The sequence below is a fragment of the Sorex fumeus genome, unplaced genomic scaffold (genome assembly GCF_029834395.1).
Source record: "Sorex fumeus unplaced genomic scaffold, SorFum_2.1 ptg000047l, whole genome shotgun sequence".
Classification (NCBI taxonomy): domain Eukaryota; kingdom Metazoa; phylum Chordata; class Mammalia; order Eulipotyphla; family Soricidae; genus Sorex; species Sorex fumeus.
The window spans coordinates 16,784,295-16,802,771 of NW_026606104.1; the positions used below are offsets into that span (position 1 = coordinate 16,784,295).

Sequence of the window (18,477 nt, forward strand, 5' to 3'; positions counted from 1 at the left end):
CACCCAACACCTTGGCTGGGCACTCGGTGTATGATTTCTGAATAGATCAAAAAAGAAAAAAGTCTTTAAAATGGACACATTCTGAACTGGGCGAGGTGTGCGGTGGGGGTACGATTGAAGGAAGAGAAATCAGGGAAGCAGCAGAGCAAGAGTGTGCGGCCCCACCGCCCCGCCGCCAGGGGCCGACGTGGAGCGCGCACTCCCGGGTCGGGCGCCCCCTCGAGGTGCGGCCGCGCAGCGCTCTGTCCCGGCACACGCCGAGGAGCCGTCCGGGCAGGCACCCGCGACCCAGGGCAGGTGCAACGCTCCCACCCTGGGCCTCGCCCCACCTCTCCCGGGCCGCACCATGCCTGGCACCGTGGAGGCGCTGGACCTGCCGGTGTGGAACGGAACCTCCAACTCGGCCGGGAGGGCCCGCGGCAGGTCAGTACCCCGAGGGCGCACGAGTGCCCCACCCCGCCCCGGTGCTGCCCCCTTAGACTCCTCGCTGCTTTTTCTCCTGGGGTCTCGGTGGCCTCGGATCTCTGCGGCGTCCCGCAGCGCCTCAGCCTAGCCCGGGTGCACCACTGGGACCCCCGCAACCCCCCTTCCCGAGCCTAGGGGGAAAATCGTAAACGGGGCGCCACCTCCTCTCACCCCTCCCCTCGACGGTTTCGCAGCCGCTGCCGCAGGAGCCCGGGCAAGGGGTGGTGACTTGGGCCGGGCCCGGAACGCCGGGACACGCGCCACTGCCCAGGCGGGCGCTCAGATCAGACTCCAGCCGCCGGGCAGCCGGGGCAGAGGCGCCCCCCAGGACCCCCCGGACCTGGACTTCGCGCATCCGGATCTGCGTGCTCCGGGCCGCAGGGGAGGAAGGAGAGCGAGGAGGACGGGGAGAAACCGGGGTCTGTCTAGAAGGATCTCCCAACTTCAAAGCACGCGCGCCCGTCTTGGTCCAAACCTGGGAGGTTGGGGGGTCAGGGGCGGCCCCGAACCTTGTTTTCCGCTCGATTCCGACGGACCATGGAAAGTTTGCAAGACGGAGGCTTGGCCCGGCAGTCCAGCCGTTCGCCCAAGATCCCGAATGCACAGAGAGAAGAATCAGGGGCTTTCAGGTTAACCGTCAGGTGAGGACCCCCCTGCGCTGCATCTTGATAGCATCTCTGGCTTGGAGAAAAAAAAAAAACCTTTATTCTTTATCTAAGACTGTGTAGCTTTGGCTGTTCTGCACACAAACTTTCTCGCCGACTTGGGAATGAATGCCTTTATTAACTGCTTGCTTGGCCTTTCGGAACAAACAGGCCTTTTCCCCCAGGTGGGAGGGTCGTGATGTGGTTAACCCCAATTCCGCTGCCGCTGGCTGAGGTTCAGCTGCCAAAAGGCCCCACCTCCGCGGCCGGAACCGTCATCGCCAGCGGCCAAGTGGAGCCAGGGGGTGGTGAGTACAAACAGGCCTTGCTGCCCCCTTCCCTGCTTGCCAACCAAATACAGTGGGGGGCTGTTAAAGTTCTTAAAATAGTGTACAAACCCGCCTTTGCTTCTGCCCTGCGCTCTTGATATTATAAATAGACGAATGCTAGCAAGGAGCCAGAATAAATGAGAATTCACTTGATTCCTAGTGGCTGTCCAGAAAATTATTGAGCTTGTTTCAATCAAGTGAGGCCAGTAATGTTTTTAGACCTTTAAGAGGCTGAGGTTGAATTAGAAGACATAACGTTGGTACCGGTTTTCACACTGTAGATACCTGTGAATGTCATAATGGAATAATTGGGTGTCATGTATCATAAATCTCTCTCTTAAGTGTCTGTGGACGTCACACTCCTAGGAACTAACTCACCAACTTTGATGTGCAAACCAAACTGCACAAGTCTGGGTGTCTGTTTTTAAGAGGTGGATGGGTTAGATGCTTTTCATTCCTCCTGTCTGTCTTAGTCTGCTAAGAACTGCTCTAACAGATAGGGGAACAAATCAACTCTCCATTTATTTTCCATCTTCTGCATCTTGGGCTGATAAACAGGTCTGTCCTCACAGTGGATGAGCCATGCAATCTTCCTCTTTTTAATCTGGACTCCAATATTTTTTCTAGCACATTTCCTCTGGGACTTAAACAGGTCTTTATCCAGTAAGTCTCTTTAGAAGCTTCCAGTAGGACACACACTTGAGGTGTAATGGAAATAGCTTTTGAAGGGACTAAAATTTGAAGTCTTTCTGTGTCTGGTGGTACAGCACCAGCCGGAAACACTGGATTTGTGTTTTCACAAACTGAGAATCAAATGAGAAACCAGTAGGAGGAAAAGGCGGAGAGACTGACAGGGTGTCAAGGTGGAAATTCTGATATTTTAGTTAAGTTTGGGTTTGGGTCCAAACCCAGCAGTGTTGGGAGTTGCTCTGGCAGTGCTTGGGGGGATCCTTTAGTGCTGGGAATCAAGCTTGGGGCTCCTGAGCACCAACCCTTTAAGCCTCTTCCATGGCTTGGGACTGTGATATTTTATATTACTGGAACTTACTGGTTCTTCTCACAGGTGGTATGTGGACATCACACTTTCAGGAACTACTCACCAACTTTCAGATGTGTAAACCAAACCACGTAAACTAGGGGGACCTGGTGGCTTTTTGCTGTGAGTCAGACATCTTCAGGGATGTTTAACTCATCTTCCTTTTCATGCTTTAAGTGAACTCCCATAATCCTGAACTCTCTCTAGGTACATCTGCTCCTTTATTTTATTTTATTTTATTTTGCTTTTTGGGTCACACCTGGTGATGTACAGGAGTTACCCCTGGTTTTGCACTCAGGAGTTACTCCTGGCGGTGCTCAGGGGACCATATGGGATGCTGGGAATCGAACCTGGGTTGGCTGCATGCAAGGCAAACACCCTACCCGCTCTGCTATCTCTCCAGCCCCACATCTGCTCCTTTAGCATAATTTCTACAAGTAATGCTCTGTGCCCCTTAAATGTCAGTATGTTTTCCACATTTCCCCAACAGTTCCTGTGCAGAAGGCACCAAGGGTAGTGTCAATTATTTTGAATCTCTGTAGCACTGTAGCACTGTCCTCCTGTTGTTCATCGATTTGCTCGAGCGGGCACCAGTAACATCTCCGTTGTGAGACTTGTTGTTACTGTTTTTGGCATATCAAATATGCCACAAGGAGCTTGCCAGGTGCTGCTGTGTGGGTGGGATACTCTCTTAGCTTGCTGGGCTCTCCAAGAGAGACGGAAGAATCAAACCTTGGTTGACCATGTGTAAGACAAACGTCCTACCCGTGTGCTATCACTCCAGCCCATTAAGTGCATGAATCTCATGCACTTAAAAAAAGGAGAATCCTGATACAATGTCTGAAGAAGTCATCCTTTTCTTTTCTCCAAAGGATACACATATATTGAAATTGGATTTTTATACCCTAAACAATAAAATAATTTATATATCCCCTTGGCCAGATAGGAGGAATAGGGAGACAAATTTTGAACAGACTAGCAGAGAATACAGAACTGAAAGTTAGCAATGTCACATTCACAAGCTGACCTCTTCAACTAGGTCTCTACTGTGAAGTGAAACCCAGAATAGGGCAAGTTTTTTTTTTTTAAACTTAATGGAAAAACAGGTGACTTACATGTAGTTTCATAGTAAGATAATAAGCCCAAGAACAGTCCTTGGGTTAGGCAAGTTGAAAACGGACTCTTACTTAAGTATGGGATGTTTTTTCTCTCTAATTTTGTTGCTGTTGTTGTTGTTTTTGGTTTTGTGGAGGTGGTGAGGCATACCCAAATGTGTTCAGTGCTTACTCCTGGCAGGGACTGGGGAACCATATGTGGAGCTAGGGATTCGAACCCCAGTCATTCCTGCGCAAGGCAAGTGGCCTACCTACTGTACCAGATCTCCATCCTGGGCTGTTCTCCAGACCTGAAGTTGAAGTGCCACAAGCCAGTTCTGAAGCATGAAATCACCTTTTAGAGAGCTCTAAATGCCCATGTGAAGGGCTTCGAGAAAAACTATTTGATCTCCAGACTTCATTTTCATCAGCCTGTAATTTTCTTTTCCATATCATTGTATCACTGTCATTCTGTTATTCATTGATTTACTTAGGCGGGCGCCAGTAATGTTTCCATTCATCCCAGCCCTGAGATTTTAGCAGCCTCTCTTACTCGTCTTTCCCAATGCTGCTGTATTGGAGGCTCTTTCAGGGTCAGGGGAATGAGATCCACTATTGTTACTGTTTTTGGCATATTGAATATGCCATGGGCAGCTTGCCAGCCTCTGCCATGTGGGCGGGATACTTTCGGTAGCTTGCCGGGCTCTCCGAGATATATATATATTTCCCTCTATTTGTTGCCAACTGTCTGAACCCCATCAAATATGGTGTGGTAATTATGGAAAATGAGTAGGGAGCGTCTTATGATGTGTCGTGTGCGGCCACGAAAGCCACGGAGCAGTCCAAGAATATGCTCACTCATATGTGAGGCTCGGTCCGAGCATGTGGAAAGCGGCCTGGAGCATGGCGGTGGTGGTTGGGTAGTGGAGGTCAGCTGCTGGGGCTGGGTCCCTTGGGGTGGGGAGGGCTTTCACCCGCCCCACTCTGGGGCGCCCCAAGTGAAAACAGCCTGGCACGGAATCCCTATCAAAAATTTTAAACTGTGCTTTGATTTGGTGACTTGTTTGTGTTGGCAATCACCTGGAGGGTTTTTCCTTGTCATTTTTCTCAGCCTCCATCCAGCTAAGCCTCAGTGCTGGAGCTCAGTCTCCATCCAGCTAAGCCCCAATGCTTGGGGGCCACCAAGGCTATATGCCTGGTAGCTCATGGAGTTGGTAAGGGCACGGTGGTACTGGGGAATCGGGACCTCACAAAGGCCAGGAATAGGCTCTCTCCCCAGGTTCCTCTGCTCTGTTTTAAGCTTAGGTTTCTGTCTTCTTTTCCTGGTGTGAAAAAATTGCTTTGAGGTCTATTACCCTGTTTCTTTTCCACCAGGTGTGGGCTGTGTGCTTCCATCTCTTTTGAAGAGTGCATTTTGTTATCATCCTTGAATATATTTTATGTTTTCCCTAGGATATGTGCCAGGCAACAAGAACTGAGTGTTAAAAGTAGGTGATGATATACACGACAACCTTTCAGTATCTGTATCGCAAACCACAATGCTCCAAAGGAGAGGCGGGGCCAGGAAGAGGGTGTGCAGAGGGTGATGGGAGGGAGATTGGGGACATCTGCTGGGAAATGTACACCGGTGGAGGGATGGGCGTTGGAAAACTGTATAACTGAAACCTAATCACGAACATCTTTGTTGGGGTCTCTCTTACAGTGATTCAATTAAAAAAATAAATCTGCCAGGCAAAAATTAGTGACAAGTGAAACTGGATTGTGAAAAATTGTCTTTGCTATAATTCCAGAAGATCAGCTATTAATTAATTCATTAGTTAGTCTCTGTGCTCAGGAATCATGTCTCTGGGTGTTATTTTCTGGTGTACCATATGCCAGTGTTGTAGCTACAGCTGCATACAAAGCAAGCACCTTTGCATTTTCACTATCTATAGCCCTGACCCACAATTTAAATGCTGGGCTTCGAAAAAACATATCAGAGCCAGGGACTTGGTTCAGGGGAACAGCACTTGCCTTGCACATGTGACCCTCTGGGTTCCAGACTTGACATTATAGACCCTTCCCCATCCCTACCTTCCACCCCCAAAACATATCACCAATGGCAACTTGAGGGACTTGCCAGAGATAGGGCAAATCTTGGGATTCCCCAGCTGACACTGATCTGGGCTTGTCCAAAAACAGTATAAATCAACTCAAAGAAAAATGATTCACTGTGACTTCTTAACTTCCTTTTATTTTACTTTTGCTTAGGAACACTTATCAGCATGACCCTGTTCAGATTGGGCGCATTCTGAAAGCGTTAGAGGAAGGAAGGGAATGCCATTGTTCCTGTCATTTTCTCCCAGTTTTCTCCTCTGCATTTGTAGATCTGTGTTTGCTGAGACATGGAGTCTTGCTTTACTTGTTTCTGAACCAAAGAGCCAATTCTTTCAATTATGTTTTCAAAGGAGGTATGGCTTATTCAGACAGCACTGCTGTCTGCTTCCTGTTGGCCTGGGGTGACCCAGTGGGTGTCAGAAATGATTGTATAGGAACTTTGTGGGATGGTTGTTTTTAGGGAAATCCCTGAAAGTTGTCACATGCTATGGTCAACTTTTATAGATATCTCTAGTGAAAATGAAACAAGTCCTATGATCCTCCTTGGTCAGTTTTTGGAGGATGACCGTGACATTTTCATTTTGAAAGCTGCATAGCTTCTTCTTCTTCTTCCTCTTTTTTTTTTTCTTTTTGGGTTACACCCAGACATACCCAGGGTTTACTCCTGGCTCTGCGCTCAGAAATTACTCCTGGTGGTGCTCAGGGAAGCATATGGGATACCAGGGATTGAACCTGGGTCAGCCGCACACAAGGCAAAAGCCCTAACAGCTATACTATCTCTCTGGACCCAGCTTTTTTCTTTCATCCTTTCTTCGTCACATCCTTGAACAAAGAACTACCCAGAGCCTCAATGAATTGGATAAGTTAAAAATGTTTAAGTCGTCTTAATGTTGTCCATTCCCTCCCTTCCTCCCCCTTGCTAACTTCTGTTGTTTGTTCTGTTGTCATCACCCTGGGTTTATTTTCATTTTCCATAGTCCATTCACTTTCTTTGTTGAGTCACATATGAGTGCGTTATCTGGCTTCTGTCCCCGCTGAAGCTAGCACCCACCGGTCCCTGATTGAGCCGTCATCAGGCTGGGCCTTACTCCACCACCCAGATTCTTGAACCCAGGTTCTTGGAAGCTGTGGGCTCAGGCTGGAAAGAGGCAATTTTAAAAAAAAAAATTTATTATTTTCTGAAAATCTCATTACCAACCCCTTCATCCCACATCTGCCAGCAACATATATTTTTGAATTAATGTTTTTGTATTTGTGGGAATACCAGTGAGTAGAATCACTGAGTCATATGGGAGTTCTTTTAAAACATTTGGGAGGAAGGGGACAAACTCCAAGAGGTATTATTAAGATCAAATAACAACAACACATAAAAGTAATGTAATAAAAAAATAAGATAGACTGAAGTCTTGCTCAGCCAAGATATACCATTTAACCAAAAAGCACTATTTCTAAGGTCTTTCCAAAGAATGAGTTCCTCAATGAATTTCTCACATGAAGACTTATACTCATTTGGAAGAGGGTAGTTTAGAATTCTCCCTTAAAACAAATGTAAAATTTAGATTTAAAAAATAAATTTGGTGGAAGAGTAAAACAGAAGCTTTAAAAAAAACTGATATTAAGGCAACATGGTCACCATAATGTTAATCTTCTGCTTTTTGTTGTACAAAGTCCCTGAGATACAACATCACTGTCTTTATGTCACTGTGGCCTGCTCCTCCTTCTCCAACTTCCATATTGGTTTCATTTTTCACTCTAACTCTATAATGAACTGATTTGTTTTTCATGAATTGTTTCACTGATAAAATGGAGATTAAACAGATAACCTCTAGGATAGAGAGTTTCAAACTTCGGGGTGTATGCACACATATTTAAACTATCCAGGAACTTAATAAAAACAACACAACGACCTACTGCTCAGTCAGACAGAATTCCTGTGCATGGAAGCTGGACCTCAATATTTTTGAAGACTCCCAGTAACCCAGGGTACAGCCAATCTTTGAAAACAAGGTCTCCTAAGTTCTGGTCTAGTTCTATCACTGATTATTGCATCTCTTGTTATCAACATATTTGCTGTCCTCAGCAAGACCAGGGAGAGAGATGAGTGGAAACTGGACTTGTAGCTAGCAGTGTCTGTTGTAGGACTTGTCCAGAGTTCCCTTCCTTTGATCAGAAGAGAGGGGTCAAGCAGGTCCATAGGAAAAGAGGTGCTTGTCAAAGTCATTTTTTTATTTATTTATTGGTTCTAAGAGAACAAACATCAACTTCTCCCAAAGTAAGGAGTTAATATTATCCAGAAAAGCCACAAAAGCCAAAAATGAAACAGTCTGCTTAAGTTGCAGTTGAAGAACACTAAAGAAATACTCTCAAATATTTTTGATAATTTCTTCTGTAAAAGAACATCTACATCTCTGATGTATATTTATTTACACATTATATGCAAATCATAACCTATAAGAAGAGTAAAAGGAAGGGTGTGTGTGTGTGTGTGTGTGTGTGTGTGTGTGTGTGTGTGTGTGTGGTGCTGGGTGTCTTCTGCATATAAGGCCCGAGTCACATTTTTTTTTTAAGGCTGGGGTGGATAACATCTGGACTACAGGCCATATAAAACCCATTAAATCATGTGGTCTGGCCATGGTACATGATGGGACAGGCATGCTTCTTGTTGGCTGCTAACAGCCCATTTGTCTGTATTGTATAGCCTGTGAGTGATTTTTTTTTTAATTAATTCGCCGTGAGGTACAGTAACAAAAGTTTCATGTTTGCACTTTGATAATATTGTCATCAAACACTCATCCCTTCACCAGTGCACATTTTCCTCCACCAAAATCCCCAGTATTACCCCCCTCCCCTTCCATTCCACACTTCCCCCTGCCTGTGTGGCAGAAAATTTGCAAAGTATTCTTTCTCTACTTTAGTTACCTTCAATATTTCGATAGGGCGTTCGCCTTACATGCGGCCAACATGGCCAACCCGAGTTCGATTCCTCCGCCCCTCTCGGAGAGCCCAGCAAGCTACCGAGAGTATCTTGCCCGCACGGCAGAGCCTGGCAAGTTCCCCGTGACGTATTCGATATGCCAAACACAGTAACAACGAAGTCTCCAATGGAGACATTACTGAGCCCGCTCGAGCAAATCGACGATCAACGGGAGGGCCTTTACTTTACTTTTTACTTACTTAATATTTCGAGACCAGTCCTACCACCCCTCATACCTGCTGAAAACGCAATTGTTAGACAATGTGTTTTATATTGCTTGTTATGGATATAATATAATGTCGCATGGCCTCAAGAGCGCTCTAGGAATTCTAAGATTTTAATAATTAGGGTCTGAAGAAATCACTGCCGCAAGTTGCTCGGGTCTGAGATTCCTGTGTGTGTCTCTGGATTGTGGCCATGTGGGAGCTGGTGCTTCTTGCTGGCTTCTAGAAAATGGCGACTGCTGGAGCTCTTAGAGGGCAGGCGCTGTGAGTGATATTTTAAATATCCAAATGGTCCTTGGTAGAAAAAAGGTTCCCCACTCCTGTTAGGGGATGAATAGATAAGGATAATAAAGTGAATTGCTAAGTTTAGTGACTTTTGATTTCATATTCACAATCCATCCTGTTATTCGTCGATTGCCTCGAGCAGGCCCTTCGTCCTAGCCCTGAGATTTTTTTTAAAAAAGTGCCATATTCAAGGCTCTTTCAGAGTTAGGAGAATGAGACCCTTCATTGTTACTGGTATTTGGCATATTGGGTACGCCACGGGGAGTTTGCCAGACTCTGCCGTGTGGGCAGGTTACATTCAGTAGCCTGCCAGATTTCATATTATCACTGGTTAATATTTTTATATATATCCATATATATTTATATATAAAGACACACACTAAGGCCAGTTTCATCATGGAATAGTAGTAGTTTTAATCAATATTTAGCCACTATTCTACAGTTTACTTGATAAATCTGTTTTCCCCTATTTATTTTCAGATAAGACTCACTTTTTATCTTTTTTTTGTATTGTGGGCTGGAGTGGTAGCACAGCGGTAGGGTGTTTGCCTTGCACGTGGCCTGCCAGTTCAAACCATGTTTGATTCCTACGCCCCTCTTGGAGAGCCTGGCAAACTACTGAGAGTATCGTGCCCGCATGGCCAAACCTGGCAAACTACCCATGACATAGTCAATATGCCAAAACACAGTAACAACAAGTCTCACACAAGGAGACATTACTGGGCCCGCTCAAGCAAATAGTGATTGTTGGTTTTTGGGGGGAGGGCACACACAACAGTGCTCAGAGCTTGCTCCTGGCTCTGTACTCGGGGACCACTCCTGGCAGGGCTCAGAGTGCCAGGGATTGAACCTGGGTGCAAGCAACTCACTTTTTATCTTATAAAGTTCATGGCTAATGAAGTTTCTATTAGGGTAGTGCTAGTGATGTGGGCTTACATTTGTTTCATAAAGAATCTAAGTTTTTTTTCAACAGTTTTCCTGTTCCTTACCCTTATTTCAAAAGTTTACTAAGCTGGATAAATACTCCCAAAATTAGTTTTTATTTGAACTTTTTAAATAAAATGCTTAAAGGGACCCACATGAACCCCAAATGGTGGAAATATGCTGAAACAATCAAGGTTCATCATCAACCCTCTACTTGGGAAGCTAACTTATCCCTCTGGATGTGTTGTCATATTTAAGAGAGAGAAACACATTGTGTTCCAATCTAGTAAGGACACCTTGTGATATACAATAATTCATACATTAAAACTTATGAATCTCAGCTGAAAAATAGTTGAAGAGGTAGGATGCTTGCTTTTTTTTTTTTTTTTTTGGCTTTTTGGGTCATACTCGGCAATGCACAGGGGTTTCTCCTGGCTTTGCACTCAGGAATTACTCGTGGCGGTGCTCAGGGAACCATATGGGACGCTGGAAATCAAACCCGAGTTGGCCGCGTGCAAGGCAAACGCCCTACCTGCTGTACTATCGCTCCAGCCCCAGCATGCTTGCTTTGCTTGCAGCCACCCTGGATGAAATTCCCCATACTCATATGATCCCTCGAGTACCACCAGATGTGGACAAACGCCCCTCCCTTCCTAAAAACAAACCCACTCCACAAACAAAAATTATAGTAAATATGAAATCCTGTCTTTTACTAGGTTAGAATATAGTTAGAAGCCCTGGCTCTGTGCTTTCAAATACCAGTGAATGATCTTGTGTGTGTGCGTGCACCCCATGTTAGAGAGCGCAGACTTTCAGAACTCCCGAGTACGGAAAGGGTTTTACAAGCTGAAAGACAATAGCCTGAGCTGCTTAGTTTGTTCACTCAGCAGACAGTGCTAATAAAAACATGATATCATCATCGAGACTAGTTTGTGCCCTTTCCTGCAGCCACGATCAAGCAAGAGTCTTCCTCAGGTTCTCACTAGGGTATATTACCCCAGTGAGGTTAAGAATAGCTGGGAACTTCTCTAGTTTTTCTTCCTCCCTCCGTCCCCCCACCCCAGCCCCCAATATTCAAACTTCTAGACTCAGTCATTGATCTGATAATGCCGATATTACCCGTGGGCATGCGGCGTGTGATAACTTTTTTTTTATTTGCTTTTTGGGTCACACCTGACGATGCACAGGGGTTACTCCTGGTTCTGCACCTAGGAATTACCCCCTGGAGGTTCTCAAGGGACCACATGGGATGCTGGGAATTGAACCTGGGTCAGCTTGGTGCAAGGCAAACACCCTACCCACTGTGTTATTGCTCTAGCCCCTGGGCATGTGATAACTTTAAAATTAGCTGACACTGTTATTATTAGGTGGGAAAGTGAAAGTGTTCTTAATAACTGAATGTGGCTCCAACAGCTTTCTCCCTAACTTCCCAGAGGAGTCCCAGTGAAAGACGTTTTCTTGTAAGTCCTGTTTCTGTTTTTTTTTTTTTTCACTCCAGCATCTCTAGCTTTTGTTTAGGTTGTTAGTTTGTGTTTTAGATCTGGTGATTTTCAGTTCTATCCTAGAGCTTGTTTTCATGCTTATGGATACTGTTCTCCATCTATACTTTGGCCTTTAATGGTGCCATTTAGTAAGCTTTTATCGTTCCAGATCATGTATTTTATATAGTGTTTTGGAACATGAATAATTCCTAACTAATTCTCGATTGTTCCTGTTTCCTGAAATCTCAGCTGCCCAGTTGCCCTGCTGTGGCGAGTGGGACCCGCAGTGACTTCCTAGCTGTTTTACAGAATGGCCACTTCCATTTCCTCTAAGTTGTTCCCACTAGCTAACAGTTCTTTTCTTTTCTAAACCTATTGGTGATTCTCATCATTTCTGATGCATGTTATGGTCGTTCTCTTGCAAACTTAATTCTTTCTAATGAAGTTGTAATTGTAGTTTTCACAACTTTACACTAAACACCTAACCTCATCTCAATACTAGAGGAAGTTAAGTATGTGTAAAATTGAGGAAGCCCTTTCAGATATTTTTTTCTCATTATTTTACTTTCCTTCTCTGTGCGCTATTTTTTCCCCCTGCATCATTGCATTTTCTTTCAGGAATAAGATATCCGGTTACATAGTTGTATTTAATATCCTTTCCTCCTACCAAGGAACTGGGGTCACTCTTGGTGATGCTCAGAGGACTGTATGTGGTATGGAGGATTGAATTGGTGTTGGCGGCACGCAAGGCAAGCACCATATCCATTGTTTCTCCAGCTCTGAGAATGGTTATTTTAAATAAGATATGGAAAAGCCAGTCACAGAGGGTCCTGAATAATTATCAGATTTCTATTCTCCTGTTTTTTTTAAAGTAGGACTTCCCCTAGCAGTGCTCAAGGGACTCTGGAACCATTTCCATAGGTTGGGGGTCTGCCGAGGGCATGCAGTCCTTGTCTCACTCATACATGTCAGGAAAGTGCTCTGCCATGTGAACTACCTCCCATTGGTTCATATTTCTAAAGGGAAGAAGAGTATATTGGTTGAAGGTGTGTGTGTGCGTGTGTGTGTGTGTGTGTGTGTGTGTGTGTGTGTGTGTGTATGATTTTTTTCCTGGAGAATAGTGCTCTGAGTATTTAAAATTAAATCTTTTGTGGCAGAAATGCAATGGCTCATCTTGATTCTGAGGCAAAAGAGAAATGTTTGCGGGAAGACCTGCAATTCTACTTCATGAACCCTTGTGAAAAGTACCGAGCCAGGCACCAAATTCCGTGGAAGCTGGGTTTGCAGATTTTGAAGATCATCATGGTCACTACACAGGTAATGTCTATGTCCAGTTGGATCAGTTTTCTTGTCCCCCCCCTGGATGAAACTGCTTTCATGAGTTCTACCACTTTACTTTTGCTCTGAAAAGTCCACACTCAAAGTCCTAAGCCTATAAAATTGTGTTGACTCTGAAGGAAATGGTAGTTTGAAGTTCAGTTCTAGGATAGCCTTGTTTTAGTAAGGGATTAGGAGGTCATCTCTTCAGGGGTTCTGTCAATATAAATAAATCATAGATCAGCATTGGGGCATGGAGAAAGGTTTCAATATCCAAATGAGGACATAGGGTAGTGAAGGCTGCTCACTTCACTTAATCACTTAACTTCCCGTTAGTCGTCGATTTGCTCGAGCAGGCGCCAGTAACGTCTCCATTTGTCCCTGTCGCGTGCTAGTGTAGCCCAATGGCATCTGTTCGCTCTGGGAACATGAAGAGCCTCAAACCGATCGTTCATGATCTTGATGAAGAAGTCTGACCATCTGGTAGGTGGGCGGCCACGCGGTCTTTTGACATCCCCGTGGAATCCAGTTGGTAACAGCTCTAGTCCAGCGGTTGTCTTTAAGTCTCATTACGTGACCAGCCCATCTGATTTTTGACACCTTGGCAAATGAGACAGCGTCCCTGATTCTTGATCGTCGATGGATGTCAGAACTCCAGATTCTTTCTCTCATTTGAGTGAAACGTGATATTCCAAGCATAGCTCTTTCTATTCTTCTTTGGGAGACCTGAATAGCGTTCTCATCCTGCTTGCGTAGGGCCCAGGTCTCTGAGGTATATGTTAATGCAGGAAGGCTGCTCAGTCCAAAGTAATTTCCATTCATGAAATCGCTTGTCTTTATTAAGATATATATGCATATATATATACTCTATTTAAATACACTTTGAAATCTGCATATTTGACTATTTTGATGTTAGACTTCTGAAACAGTAAGTTTCCCTTTCATTGCGAGCTAGCTAGTGCATTGGTAGGGGCAGGGGTTGATATTGATGTATGGTACTTATCAGGAGTGTAAAGGTTGTACAGGGACATTTTGTTTAAGTTCCATTGCCTTAACACTGTCACCAGTATTATAGCAGACTCCAAGATTGTAATCAATGTTTGGGACCTGTAGGCTTGAGCTAGTTTCAAGACGCCACAGTCTATGGAACAATATTTGAAACACCAGCCCTTTAGAAAATGTTTCATGGTTCATAGCTGGGCAGGAGAATGGGGAGATAGCTCAAAGGGCCAGGCACTTGCTTGCATGTAGGAGGTCCGGGTTTGATCCCCAGCACTGTATAGTGTCCTTCGCACCACCAGAAGTGATCCCAGGCAAGGTGCTAGAAGTAGCCTCTAGCTACTTCTTGAGGTAGTTGTGGTCCAAACCTGAAAACCAGTTTACAGTGGCTAGAGTGATAGTACAGCAGGTAGGGTATTTGTTTTGACATGTGAGACCATTCCTGGCAGGATCATTCCTTGAGCTAAGAATCGGAGTAAGCCCTAAGTATATCCGGAAGTGGCCCCAAAACAAATAGGATGAAATAAAAGAATAAGAATAGTTTCGAGGGGGCCGGAGCGATAGTACAGCGGGTAGGGCATTTGCCTTCCACACGGCCGATCCCTGGCATCCCATATGGTCCCCCATGCGCTGCCAGGAGTAATTCCTGAGTGCAGAGTCAGGAGTAACCCGTGAGCATTGCTGGGTGTGACCCCAAAAAGAAAAAAAAAGAATAGTAATGAGGCAAAGATATAGTTAAATGGTAGACAGAGCATATACTCTGCATATGCAAGGCCCTGAGTTTAGTTCTTAACACTGTTTGCCACCCTGGCCTTCTTGACGCCTGATTGCTATTGGGGTGATCCAGGTGTCCCCCTGCACCACAACAGTCAGCCAAGCAGCATCGCATTTCTTGCCTGAACACCGAGCTATCTGGAATGCAAAGCTGGGCTAAGTATCGCTAGGATTGGCTACTGGGGGGCCTGCCAAGCACTGCTCAGGAACGCAGTAGTCAAAAAATAAAGTTATAAAAGATTTGATTGTATTGACAATAATTATTTTATCAGGTAAATTGCTTATAAAGAAGTTATTTTTGAATATAAAATAAATGCCTTTAAAAATACCTTTCTACAGTTTTAGAAATGAAAGGTTCCTGCCAAAATTGAAATTGCATCTCTATTCTGCATTCACAAAGAGGTCTTTTCATTGATGATATGCAATTCCAGTCCATCAAGTCACAGGGTTATCAAGTTACTTCAAAAATAAAATAAAATAAAGATGTCAGGCACCATTGTATGTGTATGCATAAGTATTTTTTCTTTTAAACATCTAAAATTTTGAAATCTTAATTTTGAAATCCTACTTTTGGCAACTGATAGAGTCAGTGCATTGTTAGCATTACTTAGAAGGCAGAGAAATAATATCCCCTTTGCCATTTAGTTTATTTAAATTGTTTCATATTTCTTCTTTTTCTAAACCAGATTTCATTTCAACTTAAAAAATTGTATTAAACTTACTAAAATTCTGACTTATTTGAACCTGAAGCAACATCATCATTTTTTTCATCCAGTGATGCTCAAGGATTACTCCTGGCTCTGCACTCAGGAATTACTCCTGGTGGTGCTTGGTGGACCATATGGGATGCTGGGGATGAAACCCAGGTCAGCTGCATGCAAGGCAAATGCCCTACCCACTGTACTATCACTTTGGGTAGTACAGATGATGGCCTCAACATTATCATTTTTTACTTACTTTCTTCGTCCTGAATGCCACTAGATTTCACAAATCTCTTTCAAAATGATCTATAATGTTTGCCGCAGTCACTGCCTTCTCTCTTGCATACATTGTTGCTGCATTAGTTAATTAAAAAATATGTATGAAGCACCTCTTTTACTATAGGTATTTTTGGGGGTATTGATGTAAATGCTTTACTGCTGTTGACAGCTAACACCTGGGCTAGCAATGCACAAGTCACAGTGACTATTTTATGTTGGCTCACTTCGTGGTTTTCAATGTTAACTCGGTGGTTTCCAACCACAGAGAGCAGACCAGTGCCAGTTCACAGAAATTTATTGCAGGTATGCCAGAAAAGTTATTACCACTGAACACATGGCATGTCTGGATCATGGGATGGTATGACTATAAATATTGATAAATAATCTTGTTATAAATGCATGTATAGATCACATACCAGCATTTTTATTTTTATAATGATTTTTAAAAAAAAAAACAGGACCGGTGTCATTTATGTGCAGAGCTGCTGCACCAGGCCCACCTCTGAGTGCCTGGGGCTCTCTTTCCTCTACTCCACCAGCCCCTAAGTCACATCTCTGTTGTCCTTTTTCTGGGGATGCTACTGGGGCGTGTTTAATGCCTTGCTTTGTTTCCCTGTACTCCCCAAATGAGGGACAGCACCTGAGCATCTGGTGATAAACTTTTTTTTTTCTTTTTTGGGTCATACCTGGTGATGCTCAGGGGTTCTTCCTTGTTCTGTACTCAGGAATTACTCCAGGGATTAAACGCCGGTCGACCATGTGCTAAGCAAATGCCCTACCTGCTGTACTATCATCCAGCCCCAGTTACTGGTTTGGTTTTGGTTATGGCTTCACAACTGGCAGTTCTCAGGACTTACTTCCGGCAATGAGCTCAGAGATCACTCCTGTGGTGCTTAGGGGACTGTATGCAGTGCCAGGGATCAAACTCAGGTCAGCTGTGTGCCACACATGTGCCTTACGTGCTATGCTACTCTCTTATAAACATTCTTACTATAAATAATGTTTGTTTCTGCTTTGGTTGTGTGCAAAATGGTCCTCCTCTTTTCTCCAGGATGCAGGTATAAAAAGGTTGAAACCCACCATATTAATTTCAGCATTACTGCTACCCACTGAGGAAAAAGACTCAGCCACTTTCATGAAAGAGGAAACTGGACCAAAGAGAGCAGAAAAATTGTTTCTGGCCTTTTGAAAATTAAATTTTATTTTGTTATGTTTTACTTTTGGTTTGTTGCCACAGTGCCCAGGGATTGAGCCAAGATTCTGGCACACAAAGCTTGCACCCAGCCCATTGACTGCTCTCTCTCTGATCCGGGCTTCTGGTATTTTCCTCGGTAAGTGGTAGAGCAGAGATTTGACCTCAGGGGGTCACACTCTGAAGTTCTCTTGTTCTACCATTGTTGTGTTCCAGGTCTGAGGAATTCAGATCCCTTAATGCGCTTTCTTCAGTCTGCATCTCCTAACTCCCTTTCTTACTCACATGCTGATCAGTCTGTTTAGGGCTAATGTCGGATAAACTCTTCTTAGGATTTCTGTGATGTCACTCTCACTCAGAACTTCAGTCAGACTCTGTTTCCCAAAGAAAATTTGGCACTCTAGCCCAGAATTTGATTTCCACTACCTCCTTCAGTTTGCCTATTCAGTGGGTTTTGGGGGGCTGGGCTGGGCCACACCCCTGGATCTAAACTCAGGATCAATCCCAGTGATGCTCAGGGGAGCACGTGGTTTCCAGACTGCATCGAGGGCAGCTGCAGGCAAGGCAAACACAAGCACCTTAACCCCTGTACTATCTCTTTGGCTTCTCCAGCAGATTTTTTTTTTCTTTTTGGTCACACCTGGCAATGCACAGGGTTTACTCCTGGCTTTGCAGTCAGGAATTACTCCTGGCAGTGCTCAGGGGACCATATGAGATGCTGGGAATCGAACCAGGGTCAGTTGCGTGCAAGGCAAACGCACTACCGCTGTGCTATCACTCCAAGCCCCTCCAGCAGATTTTTAATCTGTTTATAACCCTGGCTGGAGCGATAGAACAGCAGGTAGGGCATTTGCTTTGCATGCAGCAGATCCAAGTTCAATTCCTCCCGTTCCTCTTGGAGAGCCCGACAAGCTACCGAGAGTATCCCACCCGCAAGCTCCCCATGTCGTATTCAATACACCAAAAACAGTAGCAACAAGTCTCACAATGGAGACATAACTGGTGCCCACTGGAGTAAATCAAAGAACAACAGGAGAACAGTGTGGTGCAGTGCTACAGTTTCTAACCCAAATCCCAGCCCAGTGGATCCACCCAAAGTTCTCATTCCTGCCCTGTGTGTACCTTCAAGACCAGAATGATTATTTTTCTTCTATATCTCAAAGGTGCTATTTGAAATCCATCTCCCTCCCAGCCTTGTCTGGCCACTCACTGAACTCATGTTTGTCTTTAAAACATCATTGGCAATTATATTCTATTCATGGCACTTTTAAGGACTGTAATACCGAAGTGTTTCTCCAAGTTCACCTAGCCTATATGCTACTGAATGAAGCAATCAATATTAATTCTGTAGTTTAAAGATTTAGAAAACACAAATTTTATTATTCCAGAATCTCAAAAGATTACTTTTGATCTCTGCTAAAAGATGAGTTATTTGCTATAGAGAAGATTATTTCCTTGTTGCATATTAATTGTGACGATGAGAAGTTAAGTTATTGTATATTAATCTCATAATGCTTTAGGTTTAAACCACATAGCTCCAATACTGGCTTCTGTACTATCAGAATCGCATTGGTTAATCCACTGGTTCAGAGCTTCTGAATCTTCTAAATCAGGAGAAGTAGAGCTCACCCAAAAAAGAAAATAACAGCTTGATGATTTTTC

General features: G+C 44.3%; 1 protein-coding gene across 2 annotated transcripts in view; it reads left to right on the forward strand.

The window, feature by feature from the left end:
• The first annotated feature begins 386 nt into the window (after positions 1 to 386).
• MCOLN2 (mucolipin TRP cation channel 2) overlaps positions 387 to 18,477 on the forward strand; it is a 67,115-nt gene continuing 49,024 nt past the window's right edge. The window contains exons 1-2 of one of the 2 annotated variants that reach the window (XM_056123403.1): positions 387 to 423; positions 12,711 to 12,870. In XM_056123403.1, coding sequence (XP_055979378.1) covers positions 12,718 to 12,870 — 153 coding nt within the window. In that variant the 5' untranslated portion in view covers positions 387 to 423; positions 12,711 to 12,717. Of the gene's footprint in view, positions 424 to 995; positions 1,107 to 12,710; positions 12,871 to 18,477 lie in introns of those variants that run through there. The other variant, XM_056123402.1, reaches the window with a different exon arrangement.